Source organism: Musca autumnalis, unplaced genomic scaffold, assembly GCF_047663935.1.
Source record: "Musca autumnalis isolate F117 unplaced genomic scaffold, ASM4766393v1 scaffold_9, whole genome shotgun sequence".
In the NCBI taxonomy this organism is placed as follows: domain Eukaryota; kingdom Metazoa; phylum Arthropoda; class Insecta; order Diptera; family Muscidae; genus Musca; species Musca autumnalis.
In genome coordinates this window covers 920,161-942,569 of record NW_027412450.1, presented here as the reverse complement: position 1 = coordinate 942,569, position 22,409 = coordinate 920,161, and the positions used below count along the sequence as shown (strand labels likewise).

The 22,409-nt window shown below is 37.3% G+C and overlaps 1 protein-coding gene across 2 annotated transcripts; it reads right to left on the bottom strand.

Moving 5' to 3' along the window:
• Positions 1-33: 33 nt before the first annotated feature.
• Positions 34-21,231, bottom strand: LOC141388232 (mediator of RNA polymerase II transcription subunit 19-like). Of its 2 annotated transcripts, XM_073958250.1 has the most exons (5): positions 20,902-21,231; positions 20,177-20,761; positions 1,644-1,751; positions 1,450-1,561; positions 34-1,307 (listed from the first exon to the last, which is right to left on the bottom strand). In XM_073958250.1, the coding sequence occupies exons 2-5, from the start codon at positions 20,531-20,533 to the stop codon at positions 937-939; spliced, it is 948 nt and encodes a 315-aa protein (XP_073814351.1). In that variant the 5' UTR covers positions 20,534-20,761; positions 20,902-21,231; the 3' UTR covers positions 34-936. The 2 variants fall into 2 exon arrangements, with proteins under 2 accessions (XP_073814351.1, XP_073814350.1); XM_073958249.1 differs by having other exon boundaries at positions 20,177-21,200.
• Positions 21,232-22,409: the final 1,178 nt, after the last annotated feature.

Genomic DNA, 22,409 nt, shown 5'->3' with positions numbered 1-22,409 from the left:
TATCAAATTAATTAAAGCGAAACAAAATTGTACTTTTTTGCATTTTTTTTATAAATTTAATTTATTATTTGATTTTTTTTGTTTGTTTTGTTTTTTCTTTTCCTTCTGTTAAATTTCTAATTATCATTATTTTCTTTTTTTTGTTGTTTGTTTGTTTTGTTTTGCATACAACTCTTAAATAACTAAATAATATATTTTTTGTATTTTGTTTTTATAATAAATTTTTCATAAAAAAGTGTGTTTATTAAACCTTAATTGCTAAAGTTTTATGAAAGCAAAAGAAAAAAAAATATTACAATTTTTTATTTAATAAAAAAACGAAAGTTAACTAAAACTTGTGAAAACAAGGAGCCAAGGAAGAAAGGAAGGCAGACCAAATGGTTTTTGGGTGGAGCTAAGAAAACTATATAATAAAAATAAAATTAAAAAACAAACTACTAGGCAGTTGGTTAAGTGTGAGAAAAATTATTAAAGTTAAAGAGGGGGTGGGGGAAAGGAAAGTGTAGATTCTATAAAACAACACACGATGGAAGATCTTTTTCTTGGTTTGCTTTTGTTATAACAACGGATAACGGAGCCAAAAAGGAAAGTTGGGGAAGGGATAGGAAAAGGAGAAGGGGTGTTTGGTTTAGAATTTATCTAAAACTCTTTTTTTGGGAATGACAAACTGGCTACTGTGTCTCTAGCTTAATACCATATTAACATACACAGTAACTGTGATAGTGGAGGAGATATTTGGGGATAATAATTAGGGGCAAAAACTAAAAAAAATTGTTATTCTCTTTTGTGTGGGGGGAAATACATAATAGTTCTTCTTCTTGCTTTTCTATTTATGTTCTTTTTTTTCTTTTTCTTTGTAAACAAAATTTCAACCTAAAAGAAAATCATAAAACATGACTTAATTTGTTTATAATTAAAAAATAATAAAAATTTAAACTAAAATAAAGAAGCATGTTGAGGCATCATCATACCACCAGGGCCTGACATATTTGTGACACCTGAACCAGGCCCCAGCGGGTTATTTGGACCCGTCGCCAGGCCCTGAAGGCTGCTACTACCACCCATACCAACGGCACCACCACCGCCCTGCATCGTTGACATGGCCGCTGGTCCGCCCATCATCATACCGCCCATCTGTGAATGACCACCACCCAACATGGGCGATACACCGCCCGATGATGGTGGCTCTGGACTGTGAGATTTCTTTTTACGTTTCTTTTCCTTTTTACGCTTTTTCCGTTCTTTTTCATCTTCGTGGCGTTTTTGTTTTTTATGTTTTTTCTCATAAGTCTCTAAACCGGAAGAATCTGTAACGAGGATGATTAGTTTCCAGTGTAATTATTGAATCAAATATCAAAACGAAAGCAAAAACAACAACAATAGTTCAAAAATTGATTTATTGTTAATGCTTTCTATGCGGCTGCGGTGACAATAGCTAGCCCAACTCACCCATTAGATTTGTTTCGGGCGGCTGTTGGCCATCTTTGTGTTTATGTTTTTTATGTTTGTTTTTATGTTTACGTGCGGGTATTGTATTGAAGGCTCTATACTGTTCCGGTAACTAGAAAAAAAAAAATGAAAAGAAAATACAATTAATAATTGCATATAAACAATTTCGAATAAATTGTGACAGTAAAACTTACCGGTCCGGGATGTAATCTGAAACCAGCTAATTGTACTGAGGTTAAAGGCAATAGCTCTTTACCTCCTATGGGGGGTTTATCAATGACACTGCGTAATGTACTGTTTTCCTGCAAGAAAAATTATAAGAAAAGGAAATGATAATGACAATTTTTATAATGAGAACGAATTCTGTAATGTTTTAGACTTTTTATTTAGAAATTAGGCATAAATTGAATACTCTACCAGCTGGCGGATAAATCTGAAATGTTTACCACAGGTAGATCTTTACGTCCTGATTACAAAAATATAACTTTTGTTGGGGGGAAGTCCATACTTCCCGAGATATGGGCCTTTGAAGTTCCGAAAATTCCCTCGTTAAAGCAAGAAAAAAATTAAAAAAAAATTGTTCCCGTGCCCCTAAATTGGCTCCTGTCCATAGGAGAAAGTCTCAAATCCCCTGCCGAAGGCTGGCTACTTAGAAAAACTTACAATTTAAAAAAAATGTTCAGATTTTTTTCCCCAGCTGGTAGAGTATTCAATTTGTTCCAGAAATTATTCTGCCACCAAACTTTTAGATTAGATCCAATTAAAAACTAAGTTTGAAATCGAGTGTTTATTTTCATTCCCCTTAAAATCGTTTTAATCTTAACCCTTCTCTTAACTCTTAAAACAGTTGAATAACAAAACAAAAACAAAGCTAAGCTCAATTCTTCATTTGTGCAAACAAACAAAGATATTAAACAAAGAAATATTTATTGCTGACACCACAGAATGTTGTTCAGGGGACAGCTTTTTTATATACGAAAAATCCTAAACAAGCAATTACTGGCAAAAGGTTATTAAGATGGTAAGGCTGTTATGACTTCTTTACCTTAGAGTAGACCTATGTTTCATAATACCCTTTATTACCAATATAATCCCTAGCAAAGGATTATGGTAATTATGATGGATTATGGTAATTATTAAGGTTTTCAAATTGCTGCAAAATATTAAAGAAATCTGTAGTTACATGATTTTCCCAAAGAAAAGTTTGTTCTTCATCAAATTTTACTATTGGTCACTGAAGAAACGATGTCTGTAGCTGTGCTAGATATATCATGAAAATATGGTAAACAAAATTAATCATAAAAACAACTTTTTGAGGTTAAGATATTCGAATCAGGACAAAATCTTCCACAAATCTTCATTTTAGATGTTTGGTTCCAATGGAAAGTTTGTTCTTCATCAAATTTTACTAAAAGTCACTGAACAAAAGTAGTCTGTAGATGTGGTAGATATCAAGAAAGCATGATAAACAAAATTTGTCGTGAAAATTCCTTTTTTTGAGGTTAAGGTTTTCGAAATGCTGTAAAATATACAAGAAATCTACATTTTGGATAATTGGTCTCAATGGAAATCGTGTTCTTAATGAAATTTCATAATATGTCAGCGGACAAAAGATGTATGTAGGTATGACATATATCAAGAAAATATGATAAACAAAAATTTTTCACGAAAATACTGTTTTTTGAGGTTAAGATTTCGTTTCAGTGCAAAATTATGCCCAAATTTTCATTTAAGAGGCTAGGTCACAATGAGAAATATGATCTACATTAAATTTCAGACATGGCAGATATAAAGATAATATGATAAACAAAATTGGTCATCGAAAAAACTGTTTTGAGGTTAAGATATTCGAAAAAAATAAATAAAAAATCTCCCACAAAAATTCATTTTAGAGTGTTGGTCCCAATTAGAAATATGTTCTCCATAATATTTCACTATAGGTCACAGAAAAAAAGTTTACTCTAGATATAATAAATAACGAGATAATGTGACCAACAAAATTGCTTAAAAATAAACTCCTTGTTTTGAGGTAACAGTTATGGAATCGCTGCAAAATCTTCCAGAAATCACCATTTTAGAGGATAGGTCCCAAGTGGAAATGTAATCTATATTAAATTTCACTATAGATCGCCACACAAAAGACGTCTGCAGATATGGCAGATATCAAGAAATTGTGATAAGCAAAATTTATGACGATAATACCACTATTTGAGGTTAGGGTATTTGAATCATTGCAAAATCTCCCCCAAACCTTCATTTTAGGCGGTTGATTCTAACAAAAAATATGATCTACAATAACTTCACGATATGTGCCGGCCCAAGGAACAATGTAATTATAACATATATCCTGAAAAGGATGATTTACAAATCAATTGTTGAAAATATTGTTTTTTGGGTTAAGATAATAGAATTGATGCAAAATCTCCCACTAAACCTAGTTGTAGAGGGAAAGTCTCAATGGGAAATATATTCTCCATAATATTTCACTATAGGTCACAGATGAAAAGTTTACTCTAGATTTTATAAATATCGAGATAATGTGACCAACAAAAATACTTATAGATAAACTCCTTTTTTGAGGTTACAGTTATGGAATCGCTGCCAAATCTTCCAGAAATCACCATTTTAGAGGATAGGTCCCAAGGGAAAATGTGATCTATATTAAATTTCACTACATATCACCACACAAAAGATGTCTGCAGATATGGCAGATATCAAGAAATTGTGATAAGCAAAATTTTTGAGGTTAAGGTATTCGAATCAGTGCAAAATCTTCCACAAACCTTCATTTTATGGAATGAATTGAAATTATGTTCTCTGTTAAAATTTCACTAAAGGTCGCAGAACTCAAAAACTTTATTGTAGATATAACAAATATCGAGAAAATGCGACCAACAAAATAGTTTTAGATAAAATACCTTTTTGAGCTTACAGTTATGGAATCGTCATTTTTGAGGATAGATACCAAAGGGAAATGTGATTTATACTAAATTTCACTACATGCCACCCAACAAAAGATATCTGTAAACATCACAGAAGGGATGGAAGATACCAAGCAACGGTCCTGACTGGTTTTAACATGGCAAAGCCCAGGATTTATCTTGGTCCCTCTTTCATCCCAAGTGGACACTGACCTCCCCGTGGTGTCACCTGGGGAACTGCCTTTAACACCCTTTAAAGGTAGTGAGCTAACATGTGCTGCGCGTTCACCCATAAGAACGTTAAAACTTGGGTTTGGGTGTCGGGTTAGTAACCCTCCCCTAGAAAAAACAGCCTACTATGAAAAAACGAAAGAAAAGAAAAACAAACCCCTCCAAAGTTGACGAACCCCGCAAACGTTTTAAGGACCATGATCTGCGAATCTGCTCCTGGAATGTTTGCACTCTTTATAGAGAAGGTACAGTCTTCGCATTGGCAGACGTACTTGAAAAGTACAAGGCCGATATTACTGCCATACAGGAAATACCATGGATTGGGAAAGGCGTTACAACAACACCTAAAGGTGACGCACTGTATTATAGCTGCCATGACGTAAAGCATGCCGACAAAAATGTGGATCAGGAATTAACTACACTAAAACATAAATGTTGAACTTTTGTGGGGTAGGTACCCTTAGGGTACCTCCTGCCATGACGTAAAGCATGAGTTTGGTTGTGGATTCGTAGTTAGTCGGAGACTAAAACATCTGGTATCCAGCTTCACCCCAGTGAATGAAAGACTTGCTGCAATTCGAATAAAAGCTAAATTCTTCAACATCAGCTTTATTGGCGCTCATGCTCCCACTGAAGACAAGGACGAACAGACCAAAGATATATTTTATGAGCGCTTAGAAGAAACATATGACCGTTGTCCTGCCCATGGCATTAAAATTATTCTAGGCGATTTTAATGCCAAAATTGGAAAGGAGAATATCTTTGGCCCAACAGTGGGGAAATTCAGTCTCCACAATGAAACATCTTACAATGGCATGAGGCTGATAGACTTCGCTGCAAAAAACATGGTAGTTAGCAGCACCAGATTTAAACATCTCGACATCCATAAGGGCACCTGGCTGTCTCCAGATCAGAAAACAAGAAGCCAAATTGATCATGTTGTGATAGATGGAAGACATTCATCGAGCGTGTTGGATGTGCGCTCGTTCCGAGGAGCAAACATAGACTCGGACCACTACCTAGTGGCAGCAAAGGTACGCACCCGCTTAAACGTAGCAAACAAAGTACAAACAGACACAACACGAAAGTAAGACATCGGTAAGCTGCAATCACAACAGATAGCCACAGCATATTCCACTCAACTAGCCCGCCCAATTGCTTAATCAAAGGGAACAAGTCTCGTTTAGGGGGATACCTCTCCGATCGGGCTGAAATTTTTACCATAGGTAGTCCTTGGGACCCTGATCACGACTATATATATCTTTCCCGGGGGAAGTCCATACTTCCCGAGATATGGGTCTTGACATTTCGGGAATGTCCTACTTTAACACCCTTACTTTATTTATGGGCACCTCTCGGATCGTGCTGAAATTTTCACCATAGGTAGTCCTTGGGAACCTGATCACAACGATATATATCTTTTCCGGGGGAAGTACATACTTCCCGAGATATGGGTCTTGACATTTTACTATTTTTACTTGCGCAATATGGGTACCATTTTAAAGCTCGCTTCAGATTACAACAATATATAGTTTCTCCAAAATTATAAGTTTTCTTTAAGTAGCCGGCCTTCGGCCAGGATTTAAGACTTTCACCTATGGACAGGAGCAAAAGTGGGCTAGGCGAACAAAAGTTTTTCCAAAAAATATAAGTTTTCTTTAAGTAGCCGGCCTTCGGCCGGGATTTAAGACTTTCTCCTATGGACAGGAGCAAAATTCGTAAACGCAATCAAAAGTACTCACCACGAGCTTTAAAATGATACTCATATTGCCCAAGTAAAAATAGTAAAATCTCAAGACCCATATCTCGAGAAGTATGGACTCCTCCCGAAAAACCTATATATTGTTGTAATCTGAAGCAAAAGTCGTAATAGCAAAGAAAAGTACTCACCACGAGCTTTTAAATGATACACATATTGTCCAAGTGAAAATAGTAAAATGTCAAGACCCATATCTCGGGAAGTATGAACATCCCCCGGAAAAGATATATATCGTTGTGATCAGGGTCCCAAGGACTACCTTTGTTGAAAATTTCAGCCCGATCCGAGAGGTGCCCATATATAAAGTAATGGTGTTAAAGTAGGACTTTCCCGAAATGTCAAGACCCATATCTCGGGAAGTATGGACTTCCCCCGGGAAATATATATATAGTTGTTATCAGGGTCCCAAGGACTACCTATGGTGACAATTTCAGCCCGATCGGAGAGGTGCCCCTAAACGAGACTTAAGCCCAAAATCCATACTTGGATACCAGAGACCTCCACCAAGGAATGGCCATGGTATGGTCAGGAGTGTCGTGCTGCTACCGAAGAGAAAAATGCGGCATATAGGGCTACTTTACAACAAGCATGATCACATTTGGCACGGCGGTGCCGATGATTTTTGGCAATTTACACGCACAAGACCCAAATGCACAGAAAGAGCGTACAAAAGAGAACAAATGTTTTGATTTGTTATTGTTTTACAGCTTGCGTGAATACAAACTTACTAACACACTGTTATAAGTTGCCAATATTTTGAATACATTCATATTTTCTCCGTTCTCTTTTTGGTCATGTCTGCTTTACAATCATTAGCGCACGAGAGAGGTATCGGGAGAAAAGGAGAGAGTAGAAACGTCTTTTCCGCCGGAAAAAGAGAGAGATGGAAAAGCGGGAGTGTGAAACAAATCGAGATGTACAGGAGCCAGAATGAAGTCCGAAAATTCTACCAAAGAGTAAAGCATCAAACTGATGGCTTTGGAACTGGCACATCCTCCTGTAGAGACCAGCAAGGTAATTTGGTAACTGATACAGATAGTGTCCTCAGGGGATATGGAAAGAACATTTCTCCAATCTGCTGGTATCCAATAGTAGCGAAGACGATGATACCACAGATCCAATCCCAGAAGATGGTATTGAATGTATACCGCCCAGCCAAGATGACAAGATGATGAAAGACAGCAATAAACCGGCTGAAGAATAATAAGGCAGCAGAAGTCGATGGCTTACCAGCCGAGCTGTTCAAAACCGGAAGCTACAGGGTGATAAGGTGTATTCATTAGCTAGTTAGCACCATCTGACAGGAAGAACGCGTACCCAACGATTGGAACCTGAGTATCCTGTGCCCCGTCCATAAGAAAGGTGATAGGACTGTATGCTCTAACTATTGGGGCATAAGTCTACTCCAGATTGCCTACAAGATCGTGTCAGGGATATTGTGCGAACGACTAAAGTCTATGGTCAACGAGATAATTGGGCCATACCAATGCGGCTTTAGACCTGGCAAGTCCACCATTGACCAGATATTTACCCTGCGGCAAATCCTGGAGAAGACCCAAGAGATGCAGATCGACACCTACCACCTTTTTGTCGATTATAAAGCAGCCTTCAAAGTTATTCCAGGCCATGTCTGAATTTGATATGCCCGCAAAGCTCATTCGGCTTTGTAAAATGACTTTAACTGACACGAGATCCTCAGTTATAATAGGAAAGAACCTCTCCGAAGAATTTTGTACCAAAAGAGGTTTCAGGCAAGGAGACAGCCTGTCGTGTGATCTCTTCAACATCCTGCTGGAAAAGGTTATTCGAGAGGAAAACGTCAAAAGAAGTGGCACAATCTACACCAATAGTCACATGTTACTTGCTTATGCTGATGATATAGACATCATGGGACGATCAGTAAAAGAAGTAACTGATACCTTTATGAAGGTCGAAGGAGAATCTGCTAAAGTGGGTCTGGCGGTAAACGGTGAGAAGACCAAGTTGATGGTGTCGACGCACAATGCGTCCATAGAGATCGGGCCAACTGTGGAAGTTGGTTCTTATAATTTTGAGGTAGTAAAAGACTTCGTTTACCTCGGCACCTCCGTAAACACAACAAACGACATCAGTTGTGAAATAAAAAGAAGAATTGTAGTGGCCAACAGAGTAAGTAAGCAGTTTACAAACAAAGCCACATCTCGTCAAACAAAAATAACGCTTTACAAAACATTGATACTACCCGTGCTGATGTATGGCTCCGAAGCCTGGGTACTTGCGCAAGCAGACATGGCAGTGCCTGGTGTGTTTGAGAGAAAAATTCTTCGAAAGATCTACGGACCAATCTGAGTTGACTGTGAATATCGACGCGCATGAACCACGAGCTGTATCTGCTATACAACGACATCATGTCTGTCAAGGGGCATATCACAAGGTGGCGGTGTCTTATCACTACTACTGTGGGCTTTCTAGTGATAAACGAAATGCTTAAGGCATTTATTAAACTACGAGTTAAAGCCATTGGATAAGGTGACGATGTAGTCATAATAATTAGCGAAAAGTTCCGACAAACTCCAATGGAGCTTGTGTAAGGAGTTCCATCTGACCCTGTTCCCAAATCACCTTGTTATATTGCTGTAAACTATACAACAATGGCATACATCGAGTTTCCAGTGGAGCCTCTATTTATACCCTACACCACACAGTGGTTAGGGGTATTATGTCTTTTTTGTGCATTTGTATGTAACATACAAAAGGAAACGAAATAGACCCACAGTTCCTTTTGGGGATATACATATAATCACTTTCTGAGTCGATTTATGCGTGTCCGTCCGTCTGTCTGTCTGTCCGTCTGTCCATGTATTTTTGTTCGCAACATACAGGTCGCATTTTTTGCCCGATTCAGCTGAAAATTGGGGACTACAACTTTTTTAGCCATAGGAAGAACGCTATTGCTTTTGGTGAAAATCGGTTCAAATTTGGATATAGCTCCCATATATATATTCGCCCGATTTCACGTATTTGCTGCACCAAACACGCTATATACGTCCGATTTCGATGAAATGTGGAATGTTTGACTGAATTTTGTCTACAAATAAGTGTGCAAAATTATATTGAAATCGGTCCGGATTTTGATATAGCTCCCATATATATTTTCGGCCGATTTCACGTATTTCCTGTACCACACACGCTATATATTTCCGATTTCGATGAAATTTGGAATGTGTGACCGAATTCAGTCTAGAAATAAATGTGCCAAATTATATAGAAATCGGTTCAGATTTGGATATAGCTCCCATATACATTTTCGGCCGATTTCACGCATTTTCTGTACCAAACACGCTATATATTTCTGATTTCGATGAAATTTGGAATGTGTGACCGAATTCAGTCTAGAAATAAATGTGCCAAATTATGTAGAAATCGGTTCAGATTTGGATATAGCTCCCATATATATTTTCGGCCGATTTCACGTATTTTCTGTACCAAACACGCTATATATTTCCGATTTTGATGAAATTTGGAATGTTTGACTGAATTCGGTCTAGAAATAAGTGTGCCAAATTATATAGAAATCGGTTCAGATTTGGATATAGCTCCCATATATATTTTCGGCCGATTTCACGTATTTTCTGTACCAAACACGCTATATATTTCCGATTTCGATGAAATTTGGAATGTGTGACCGAATTCAGTCTAGAAATAAATGTGCCAAATTATATAGAAATCGGTTCAGATTTGGATATAGCTCCCATATATATTTTCGGCCGATTTCACGTATTTTCTGTACCAAACACGCTATATATTTCCGATTTCGATGAAATTTGGAATGTGTGACCGAATTCAGTCTAGAAATAAATGTGCCAAATTATATCGAAATCGGTTCAGATTTGGATATAGCTCCCATATATATTTTCGGCCAATTTCACGTATTTTCTGTACAAAACACGCTATATATTTCCGATTTCGATGAAATTTAGAATGTGTGACTGAATTCAGTCTAGAAATAAATGTGCCAAATTAACAAGAAATCGGTTCAGATTTGGATATAGCTCCCATATATATTTTCGGCCGATTTCACGTATTTTCTGCTCCAAACACGATATATAAGTCCGATTTCAATGATATTTGGAATGTGTGACTGAATTCGGTCTGGAAATAAATGTGCCAAATTATATCAAAATCGGTTAAGATCTGGATATAGCTCCCATATATATTTTCGGCCGATTTCACGTATTTTCTGTACCAAACACGCTATATATTTCCGATTTCGATGAAATTTGGAATGTTTGACTGAATTTTGTCAACAAATAAGTGTGCAAAATTATATTGAAATCGGTCCGGATTTCGATATAGCTCCCATATATATTTTCGGCCGATTTCGTGTATTTTCTGCTCCAAACACGATATATAAGTCCGATTTCAATGATATTTGGAATGTGTGACTGAATTCGGTCTGGAAATAAATGTGCCAAATTATATCGAAATCGGTTCCGATTTGGATATAGCTCCCATATATATTTTCGGCCGATTTCACGTATTTTCTGTACCAAACACGCTATATATTTCCGATTTCGATGAAATTTGGAATGTGTGACCGAATTCAGTCTAGAAATAAATGTGCCAAATTATATAGAAATCGGTTGAGATTTGGATATAGCTTCCATATATATTTTCGGCCGATTTCACGTATTTGCTGCACCAAACACGCTATATATTTCCGATTTCGATGAAATTTGGAATGTGTGACCGAATTCAGTCTAGAGATAAATGTGCCAAATTATATAGAAATCGGTTCAGATTTGGATATAGCTCCCATATATATTTTCGGCCGATTTCACGTATTTCCTGTACCACACACGCTATATATTGTTGTTGTTGTAGCAGCATATAATGCTGGGTTGGCAGCCGCTGGCCGAAACACTTTTGGTTTCGGGTCAATCCGGTACGTAAGACCTCGCTGCCGCTATATATGTCCGATTTCGATGAAATTTGGAATGTGTGACTGAATTCGGTCTAGAAATAAGTGTGCCAAATTATATTGAAATCAGTCCGGATTTCGATATAGCTCCCATATATATTATATATATATATACAAATAAGTGTGCAAAATTATATTGAAATCGGTCCGGATTTCGATATAGCTCCCATATATATTTTCGGCCGATTTCACGTATTTCCTGTACCACACACGCTATATATTTCCGATTTCGATGAAATTTGGAACGTGTGACCGAATTCGGTCTAGAAATAAATGTGACAAATTATATCGAAATCGGTTCAGATTTGGATATAGCTCCCATATATATGTTCGCCCGATTTCACGTATTTGCTGCACCAAACATGCTATATACGTCCGATTTTGATGAAGTTTGGAATGTTTGACTGAATTCAGTCTAGAAATAAATGAGCCAAATTATATCGAAATCGGTTCAGATTTGGATATAGCTCCTATATATATTTTCGCCCGATTTCACGTATTTGCTGCACCAAACAGGCTATATACGTCCGATTTTCATGAAATTTGGAATGTTTGACTGAATTCGGTCTAGAAATAAGTGTGCCAAATTATATCGAAATCGGTCCGGATTTTGATATAGCTCCCATATATATTTTCGGCCGATTTCACGTATTTTCTGTACCAAACAAGCTATATAAGCCCGATTTCAATGATATTTGGAATGTGTGACTGAATTTTGTCTACAAATAAGTGTGCAAAAATATATTGAAATCGGTCCGGATTTCGATATAGCTCCCATATATATTTTCGGCCGATTTCGTGTATTTTCTGCTCCAAACACGATATATAAGTCCGATTTCAATGATATTTGGAATGTGTGACTGAATTCGGTCTGGAAATAAATGTGCCAAATTATATCAAAATCGGTAAAGATCTGGATATAGCTCCGATTTATATTTTACATATTCACAGTGGTCCCGCCCGACTTTGATCCTTTCCTTACTGGTTTTTTCATAGAAATCTTTCTATTTCATTTGGTTTAATTATTATTGATGCAAGAAGCTTATTTCATGGGGAAACCAGTCAAAAATGTATGACACACCCTATAGGAGAAGCTTCCCTCTCTTAGGCAATATTAAATGTTTTGTAACAAACAACAAAAATAACTAAAACACACGTCGACAGAAACAAAAATGCCAATATTTTGTGGTGATGTTACAACAACAAAAGGCACGTGCAACAAAGAGAATAGAGAAAAGTGAAAGTAAAAGTACAAGAGGAGAAAAAAAATCAAAACAAATTTTTGTTTCATGAGGTAAACAAAAAGTTGAATTCTTGTTGAAGAGCATAATTGCTTAAAGACTGGATCATAAAGTGAGAAAAAAAAACTATTTCTAAACAAAATTTCCCAAGAGACATTGACGACTACTCGAAGCGACCTAGAAAATATCATGTAAACGTGACATATTGCCTTAAAAAATATCAAAAGTATTTTTAGTTTAATAGCTGGTGGAAAAAAAAAGATCGAAGCGAGTAAGAACAATTTAGTCGATATTCCATGCATGTGGTAAAATATTGTTGCCGCTGCTAGTCATGTTTATGAAGATATTATACAATAAGGGGATTATTCTTAGACAGAATATAAGACCTATGGAAGCCATTGGATTTGAGGAAGGAATATCAATCTTTAGCAAAATGTGGTAGAGTTATATGGGACAAGATGTTGATTTTTCTACATTAAGTTGAAATAATAATTTTTTTTTTGGAAATCTCTATTTGGTTGCGAATTTAGTTTCTAATTTGAAAATATTTATCTTGCAATTATATCAACCAAACAACGTTAGAATCATGTTTCTGAATTAGATACCCCAACAATAAATATGATCGACCTTGACCTCAAAACAAAAATGTTTTTTTTTTTTTTTTAAATTGTGTGAGAATTTACTAAGCCATTATTGAAGCACGTGTTGTGAGCTAAGCTAAACTCATTAAGTGACAATGTTTTTGATTTCATATTTAGAATATTTTGAAATCAAATTATAGACACTCTAAAGTGGTATCTAACAAGAGTCTCTAATCCTGCCTTCAAAGAATTTTTTATTAGTATTAAAATTTGTTTATCAACTGATCATAAAGGAAGAAAAGAAGGAAATAAAAACAACTTCATATTTTTATTGGAAAAAAATTCTGAAAATCTTTATTGGTTCCCATGGATTATCATATTCGACATTAAATACAAAGAAAAGTAAGGGGTTTCTTAATTTTTAAAGATAGGAAATTATTTAAAACAACAACATTGAACAATTTTTATTAGTGAAATCTCCATGATTTTCAAGTGACAGCCATAATTTCAAAGGACATTCATGTCTTTACGTGAAGCTGAAAAAATACCACTCGTAGAGAAAAGATTAGAAATTATTGAAGGATTTTGTTGTCTTACAAAAAATCTAACAAAAAAATAAGATTTTTAAAAACTTTAAAAAAATGTTAATTCCTGTATGCATGGACCAAATGGCTTTGAATTTGCAAGTTGAATAAATAAATTTAATTAAAAACAAGTAAAAAATGCGTTAAGTTCACCCGGGCCGAACTTTTTATACCCTCCTCCAGCATATAATACTCTGAACTAAAATGGAATAATTATCCCAAATGCCTAAATAAAGTAGCAAATATATCTGAAAATGTATTGAAACTGGCGCCACCTTTATATGGGGGCTATATCAAGGGTGGGACCTATGTTGACAATTTTTGGTGGAGAGTTTTGTGACCGCTGGGAAACTCAAACATCAAATTAGAGGTAGTTCGATCAAAAAACCAGTAAGGAAAGGATAAAAGTCGGGCGGGGCCGACTATATGATACCCTACACCACTGTGAATATGTAAAATACAGATCGGAGCTATATCCGATTTCGATAAAATTTGTCACATTTATTTCCAGACCGAATTCAGTCACACATTCCAAATATCATTGAAATCGGACTTATATAGCGTGTTTGGTGCAGCAAATACGCGAAATCGGCCGAAAATATATATGGGAGCTATATCGAAATCTGAACCGATTTCGATATAATTTGGCACATTTATTTCTAGACCGAATTCAGTCAAACATTCCAAATATCATTGAAATCGTGCTTATATAGCGTGTTTGGTGCAGCAAATACGCGAAATCGGCCGAAAATATATATGGGAGCTATATCCAAATCTGAAACGATTTCGATATAATTTCGGGCACTTATTTCTAGACCGAATTCAGTCAAACATTCCAAATTCCATCAAAATCGGACGTATATAGGGTGTTTGGTGCAGCAAATACGTGAAATCGGGCGAAAATATATATGGGAGCTATATCGAAATCTGAACCGATTTCGATATAATTTGGCACATTTATTTCTAGACCGAATTCAGTCAAACATTCCAAATATCATTGAAATCGTGCTTATATAGCGTGTTTGGTGCAGCAAATACGCGAAATCGGCCGAAAATATATATGGGAGCTATATCCAAATCTGAAACGATTTCAATATAATTTGGCACATTTATTTCTAGACCGAATTCAGTCACACATTCCAAATATCATTGAAATCGGACTTATATAGCGTGTTTGGTGCAGCAAATACGTGAAATCGGGCGAAAATATATATGGGAGCTATATCCAAATCTGAACCGATTTCAATATAATTTGGCACATTTATTTCTAGACCAAATTCAGTCACACGTTCCAAATTTCATCGAAATCGGACATATATAGCGTGTGTGGTACAGAAAATACGTAAAATCGGCCGAAAATATATATGGGAGCTATATCCAAATCTGAACCGATTTCGATATAATTTGGCACATTTATTTCTAGACCAAATTCAGTCACACATTCCAAATATCATTGAAATCGGGCTTATATAGCGTGTTTGGTGCAGCAAATACGCGAAATCGGCCGAAAATATATATGGGAGCTATATCCAAATCTGAACCGATTTTCACCAAAAGCAATAGCGTTCTTCCTATGGCTAAAAAAAATTGTAGTCCCCACCTTTCAGCTGAATCGGACAAAAAATGCGACCTGTACGTTGCGAACAAAAATACATGGACAGACGGACGGACATGCATAAATCGACTCAGAAAGTGATTATATGTATATCCCCAAAAGGAACTATGGGTCTATTTCGTTTCCTTTTGTATGCTACATAAAAATGCACAAGACATAATACCCCTTACCACAGTGTGGTGTAGGGTATAATGAACCTCAAAATACCAAAAATCGGGAAGTACCGTTATATGGGGACAATACCAAAACATGGACCTATATTAACAATTTTTGGTGGAGATGTTTTGTGGCCTCTGGAAACCTTAAACGTAAACTTAGAGGTAGTTCGGCTAAAAACTGTAGCTAACATCCTCAAAACCCCGAAAATCGGCAAGTACCGCTATATAAGGGCTACACCAAAACATGGACCTATGTTAAAATTTTTTTGGTGGAAATGTTTTGCTAATTCCGTTAAAAATTATAGCTAAATTCCTCAAAATACCGAAAATCGGGAGCTACCGCTATATGGAGGCTATACCAAAACATGGACCTATGTTGCCAATTTTTAGTGGATAGATGTTGTGACCACTGGGAAACTCAGACATCAAATTACAGGTAGTTTGAATAAATATTGTAGCCGACATTCTCAAAATAGCGAAAATCGGAAGGTACCGTTATATGGGGATTACACCAAAACATTAACCTATATTAAAAATTTTTGGTGGAGATGTTTTGCGACCACTTGGAACCTCAAAAGTCAAATTAGAGATAGTTCGGTCAAAAAATGTAGCTAAAATTCCCAAAATACCGAAAATCGGGAAGTACCGTTATATGGAGACTAAACCAAAACCTGGATCGATGTTGACAATTGTTAGTGGCGAGATGTTGTGACCGCTAGGAATCTCAAACGCCAAATTACAGCTAATTAGATTAGAAAATGTAGGTAATATCCTCAAAATAAAATAAAAATACCGAAAACCGTTATATGGAGGGGACAATATAGTCCAACTTGAACCGCCTATGGAAAAAAGATACTCGGAAGCAAAAATATAGCGTTCTAGATCAATTACAGCGGACGGTAGAGTAATTATAGCAGACCGACAAATAAAGTGGTCCGACGCGGACCGGTGTCATTCGATGTTAAGCCACCCTTGTGCATGGTAGAATAGTGCTTTCGGGATAAGGCCAGCGAGATTTGACACAAGAAACCAAGATGCAGGGTTTTCAAATCAATCTGGAAACGCAGTATCACATCTCTACTTTCCCCTAAGAAGTCCGACCAAAATTAGTGGTTGGAATCCTGATTACTAGGTACTATACTATCCCATGTCGGCAGGTTCTTCGATTTGTACAGTTTTTCTGTGTTGGGAGCGGCATATCCCGGAATGCCTGCCTTGTGGACAACGGTTAAGTCACTCTCGAAGGTCGCGGCGGTGCAAGAAACCAAGCTGAACAACAACAGCTTAGAGCATTGTGATGTTTTAACACTAAATCATCCAAAGCTTTGGGCCCTGATGGAATCTCCATGGTAATGTTGAAGCAGCTGGATGTGCCGGGAGTCGAGTATCTTACCAAAGTCTTCAACTTGTCGCTAGCCACCCTCGTTGTTCCCGAAATCTGGAAAATGGGCAGGGTGGTCCCACTATGGAAGCCAGGAAAGGATGCCAGCAAAAGTGAATCGTACAGACCGATTTCGCTTTTGTCGCCCGTAGCAAAGACAATTGAGGCCTTGCTCCTCACCAGTATCAGAAATAGCTATCAAGTTGCCGATCATCAGCATGGATTCCGTAAGCAGCACGACAACAGCGCTGCACGCCATTACCACATATATCTGTAAAGGACTCAACCAGAGACGGCCGTGAGATAGAACAGTGATGGTGGCGCTTGACTTATCAAAAGCCTTTGATACTGTCAGGTACCCCACGCTGTTTGATCATATTGAGCAGTCAACCCTCCGGCCAAGCTTGAAACGTTGGATAGTCAACTATATGTGTGGACGCCAGTCGTACATGGAATTCAGGAATAAGAAGTCCAAACCCCGTAGAGTGAAACAGGGAGTTCCCCAAGGTGGGGTGATATCTCCGGAACTGTTTAACCTCTACCTCTCCTGTATTCCACCCCCTCCAGACGGCATTGAGATCGTGACGTATGCGGATGATTACACGATCCTGGCGTCGGGTACCTATCCTGATGACATCTGTGAGAGACTGAACAACTATTTAACCGATCTTACCACCTTTTTCCATTCGAGGAATATGCAGATTTTCGCCACAAAATCTACAGCCACTCTGTTCACCACATGGACACCGCAGTTTGGACGTGAGTTGAATGTCGTGGTCGACGGTAGCAGAATTCCGACCACAAACTGCCCTAAAATTTTAGGGGTCACATTCGACACTACATTCACGTCGTGCGCACACGCCACAGCTATCTGCGACAAGTTGAAAAGTAGGAACAAGGTCCTCAAGTCCCTGGCCGGCAGCACTTGGGGTGCAGATAAAGAAACCTTGTTGGCCACGTATAACGCGATAGGTCGGTCTGTGGTAAGCTATGCGGCTCCAGTTGGTCCCCGAGATTGTGTGATACGAACTGGAAAAAGATTCAAACTTGCCAGAATGCCGCACTGAGAACAGCGACAGGGTGCCTCCTCAAATCTTCAGTGGACCATCTACATGAGGAGGCAAAAATTCTTCCTGTAAAGCAACATAATGAGATGCTTTCGTTGCAGTACCTGCTTGGATATTATCGTGTGAGGCATCCCAATCACCATCTTGTGGGTAGGCCCGGCCCATTCAGGGAGATCAGGAAGGATATACATGCTCTAGAGGGAGAGGTCCAACGATACAGGAGAGAACCCCTAGATCAACAAGCATATCAAGCAGGATTGAATAGCATTCGCAAGGACGCAGTTGCCAAGGCCTTAAGCAATTATAAAGTACTCGGAGTACATCCTCCATCTATCGCAGCTGAGGAGCGTCAGCTGCCACGTCAAACCAGAGTAGTTTTGACTCAAATACGCTCGGGATATTGCAGTCGCCTAAATTCGTATTGGGCGGAAAACGATCGCGCCGTGCAAGACATATGCCCAGTATGCGGCATGGGCCCGCTCGACACACAACACCTTTTTAACTGCCCCGCCAAACCTATCCATCTAACTCCAGTGGATCTGTGTCTACATCCCATCGAAGCAGCCATTTTTCTGGAACTGGAGATACATCCTGAGCCAGATTGAACAGAGGAACGAACATATAAACATAATAAAAACACTGTTACAACAACAACAAGATTCTTCCAGTACAGCAACACAATGATATGCTTTCGTTGCAGTAATTGCTCGGATATTGACGTAAGAGTCATAATGGATTGGACCCCCACCCAGGCATGTCAGAAGGGATCTGATCTAGAAAGAGAGGAGAATCCTTAGATCAACAAGAATATCAGGTTTAAATATTTGGTAGGTGGCGTTTCTCTTCTGCGATGTATGGCGGGTGTGCAACTGCATCGTTGTGAGTAATAAGCAGGCCTGTCTACAGACATATTGCACCTTTAGACCTCTTCATCTAGATCATGAAGAACTCTCCTGATGTGCCAAAGTAGGGCAAGCTTGTGGCTAAAATTGTGGCAGCTATGATGAGGACAGCACCTGGCTGTGTTGATGCACAGGAAAATTTTTCGCTTCCCTATGAAGTTGGCACACCCTGTTGTAGTCCTCTGGGCGACATTCTCGCAGATTCGAGGTCAACAAGGTTTTTAAAGTATATCTGTAAGGAACTGTAAACTTCACCCTCACACTCCAGGTGTGCTCTACGAGACAAGTTCGTCAGCAACCATAACATTTTCCAGAGTTCAAGTAGTGCTGACAACACTTTAGCTGATCTACTTTTTCTCTTACGACACTACTTTTAGAGAAGTTGCTCATGAGTGAACTATTCAGGAAATGTGGCCAACATTGCACTGAAGGGATTTTCTACCACAAAAATTGTTTTATGTTTTGGTCAGAAATTTAACCGCAGACCTTCTGAGTGCATGGCGGAAGTTCTTACCACTGCACCATGGTTGCGATTACCTAATAATGGGATTTCCCATGTTTCACTGCCATGTGGATAGGTAGTGAAGACTATCGGTCGTCTATTTACAGTAAAACGCATGAGAGGTCACAGCATATATTTGGAAGGTTTCAATAACTGTTCATTGAGATGTTGCCGTAATAATTGTTTGTGTAAGTTTGGTGAAAATTTTGCCAATGATAGATTGCAATTATTATGAACGCAAACAAATTTCTTGGAGAAATCTATCAATAATGACCCAATTTCAACACTTGTAAAGAAAATCCTAGGTATAACAATCCGAATGGAATGGAACGATTGTTAATATCTGAAATATGGTAGATCTGAAATTAGTAACTTGTACCAGAGTTATGTCTTAATAGTTGACACGTGGAATCCATTATTACTTTATAGTTGAAAAAAAGAACGATTTTTCCAACATTTGAATAATAAAGGCACATTAAAAAAAGCCAGACACTATTTTCCAATGTATTCTAATTTCACAATCATGCCTAACATCACTTCAAAGATGTGAGTAAGCTCAAAATAGTCGGTTTTTGCATCCTTTCTTTACTACGACGCATTCAACTTCTACGAAAAATCTATACAACCACTTTATTTATTCCTGCAGCTAGCCTTTGTTTCCTCTCTATGGCAGGTGTGTAGGTAGATAGATGATGTATGTACCCATTTCCAGAAATCCATTTTTTTGTTTTGTTTTTCAAGGTCATCACAAACAAAATACACATTATTAAAAAATATTATCTTAATATAAATTATTGAAAATATTTTTCTTTTGTTTCTTCTTACCAAATTATTCATGCCGTCATATATTCCTGGCAGATTGGGCAAAAATGAGGACAGTGATTCTTTGACTTTCTTATCCTTAAATTTTGTTAGTGTATGATGTAAACCATATTCAGTCATGAGATCTTTATCGCCCGTCAGCTCACCCTTCCCCGGTGGTTCTTTCATCGAATAGAATGGTCCCGTTTGGATTATCGTTGGCGTTTTCCCCAGCGATATTGTGGCCTTTAATGTACCCGATGAATCTTGACGTGAGACTACGGGTGATCGTCCACCATGTGGCGATGATTTGGGCGAATAGTTTGAATCCATTTTGCGAAACTGTTCGCCCATCATCATGTTACTGTAATTGTTCATCATGATTGATGGTCCCTTATATGTGTCGTCGTCCAAGTGTAAATTTATTTTTACAAAAAGTTGTTTTTGTTATTTGTTGGTTGCTTATTTTCTTTATATGGCTGGAACCCCTTTTTTGTAGAAAAAAGGGGATCTTTGTCGAAAAACACCTTTTCGCGAGCGTCTTATTATGCACGTTTTCTTTTTTCCGAAATTAATTATAAGAAAAAAATTGAAAAAATTCAACAAAATCTAAAGTAAAAAAAGAGTTTTTACAAAAACGGATCAATAGTGTCGTTCATTTGCTTTCTGCTGCTTGTTGTGTGTCTCTCCCCTAAAAACCAAACCACTGCCTTAAAGTCGTTTCTTTTTTTTGTGTAGCCTTCACTTGCGTTTTTAATAGGTTTTTTTATACGTATCTCCTCCGTTGCTGGCAGACACGAAAAACTTTTTGTCCACACAATTTGGCCAGAATTGTTACGAAATTCATAAGATTTTTTACAGCCAACAATTGTTGCTATTTTTTATTGGGTTTTGTTTTCTTTTTTCTATTGTTTTGTTTATGTTTTTAGATTAGGTTTTTTCGTTAACAATTTTCTGCGCTGCCTGCCGTGGATCTCTAACTTTTTACTTTAGTTTGCATTATCTGGGCATTATCTGCCTTATTATTATTATATTGGCGACCCTGAATGTCATTTTTTGACAGGCAGACATAGTTGTATGAGAGTGGAGTAACGGTGATGTTATTTGATGGGTTAAGTTAAGTACTCAGTTTGGGAGAGATTAGCCAGTTAGCGAGAAAATGTAAAAATTTATGTAAAAATGATATTTGTGAGACTTTTTAAGCATTTTTTAATCAAGTAACTTTTTTCCCTAGAACGTATAGATATCCCGCAATAGGGTCTTCTTTTAAAAATGCCGAAAACTTTAAAGGGTAATATAGGTGTATTCCTACAAGCCAATCCCTTGGTGTTTGATTGAGAAAATTCTCTTAGACTATTGCTTGGTTTACATTTACGAAATCCACTCGATTTCAGCTGTCAATTCCTTTGCGTATACGTCAAATGAAAACTCATCTCAAATCCATTGGATTTCGTTTGACGTTTAGGCAATGGAATTGACAGTTGAAATCAAGTGGATTTCGTAAATGTAAACTTACTATATGTTTACATTTACGAAATCCACTCGATTTCAACTGTCAACTCCATTGCGTATACGTCAAATGAAAACTCATATGAAATCGAGTGGATTTCATTTGACGTTTGAGCAATGGAATTGACGGTTGAAATCGAGTGGATTTCGTAAATGTAAACATAGTGTTACTGCTTTCCTAAATCGATGGTCAGACTAGCAAGGTTTCTTGAAACCAATTTCGTTAAAGTTTCGTTAGTGTCCACACACGATAACGTGAAATTTAAGATTTTTGCGTGTCCTCTTTATTTTACCATTCGCGTTTGTTGTGTTTCTCATACCAATAAAAACAAAAAAGACATAAATAAACCAAAAAAACAACACAAAATTATTAACATTAATAATTAAATTAATATTAATAGTTAAATTTTCACTATTTCATTAATTAAATGTTTTTATTAAATCTTTTTATGTTTGTTTTGTTGTTAACGTTTGCTTGAGAAAATAAAAATGAAAGAAAATGGAAGAAAAATCTTGCAACGAAAAACAAGAAGAGGCAACATAACAAACGCAGAAAACCATGTACATGGGTTTCACTACTTCATACCCCTCGCCTATAAACTTGACGTCGCCATGTTGAAATCATGCTAGTCTGACCATCGACTAACAAACCTCTGAATTTATAGTTGTGTTCCTTTTCTTACCTGAGGTTACCATTTTTAACCTGCAAAGCGTTCCTTAACCCCAAAAAGTGGTAAAACTGGAAGCA

Bases quoted from the DNA above. Each gene is read 5' to 3' on its own strand.
- LOC141388232 (XM_073958250.1), bottom strand. From the start codon at position 20,533: ATGATGAACAATTACAGTAACATGATGATGGGCGAACAGTTTCGCAAA. The intron at 1,752-20,176 runs GTAAGAAGAAAC...TTTTTCTTGCAG, and splicing joins ATGACGGCATGAATAATTTG to GAAAACAGTACATTACGCAG. The intron at 1,562-1,643 runs GTAAGTTTTACT...TTTTTTTTCTAG, and splicing joins TCAGATTACATCCCGGACCG to TTACCGGAACAGTATAGAGC.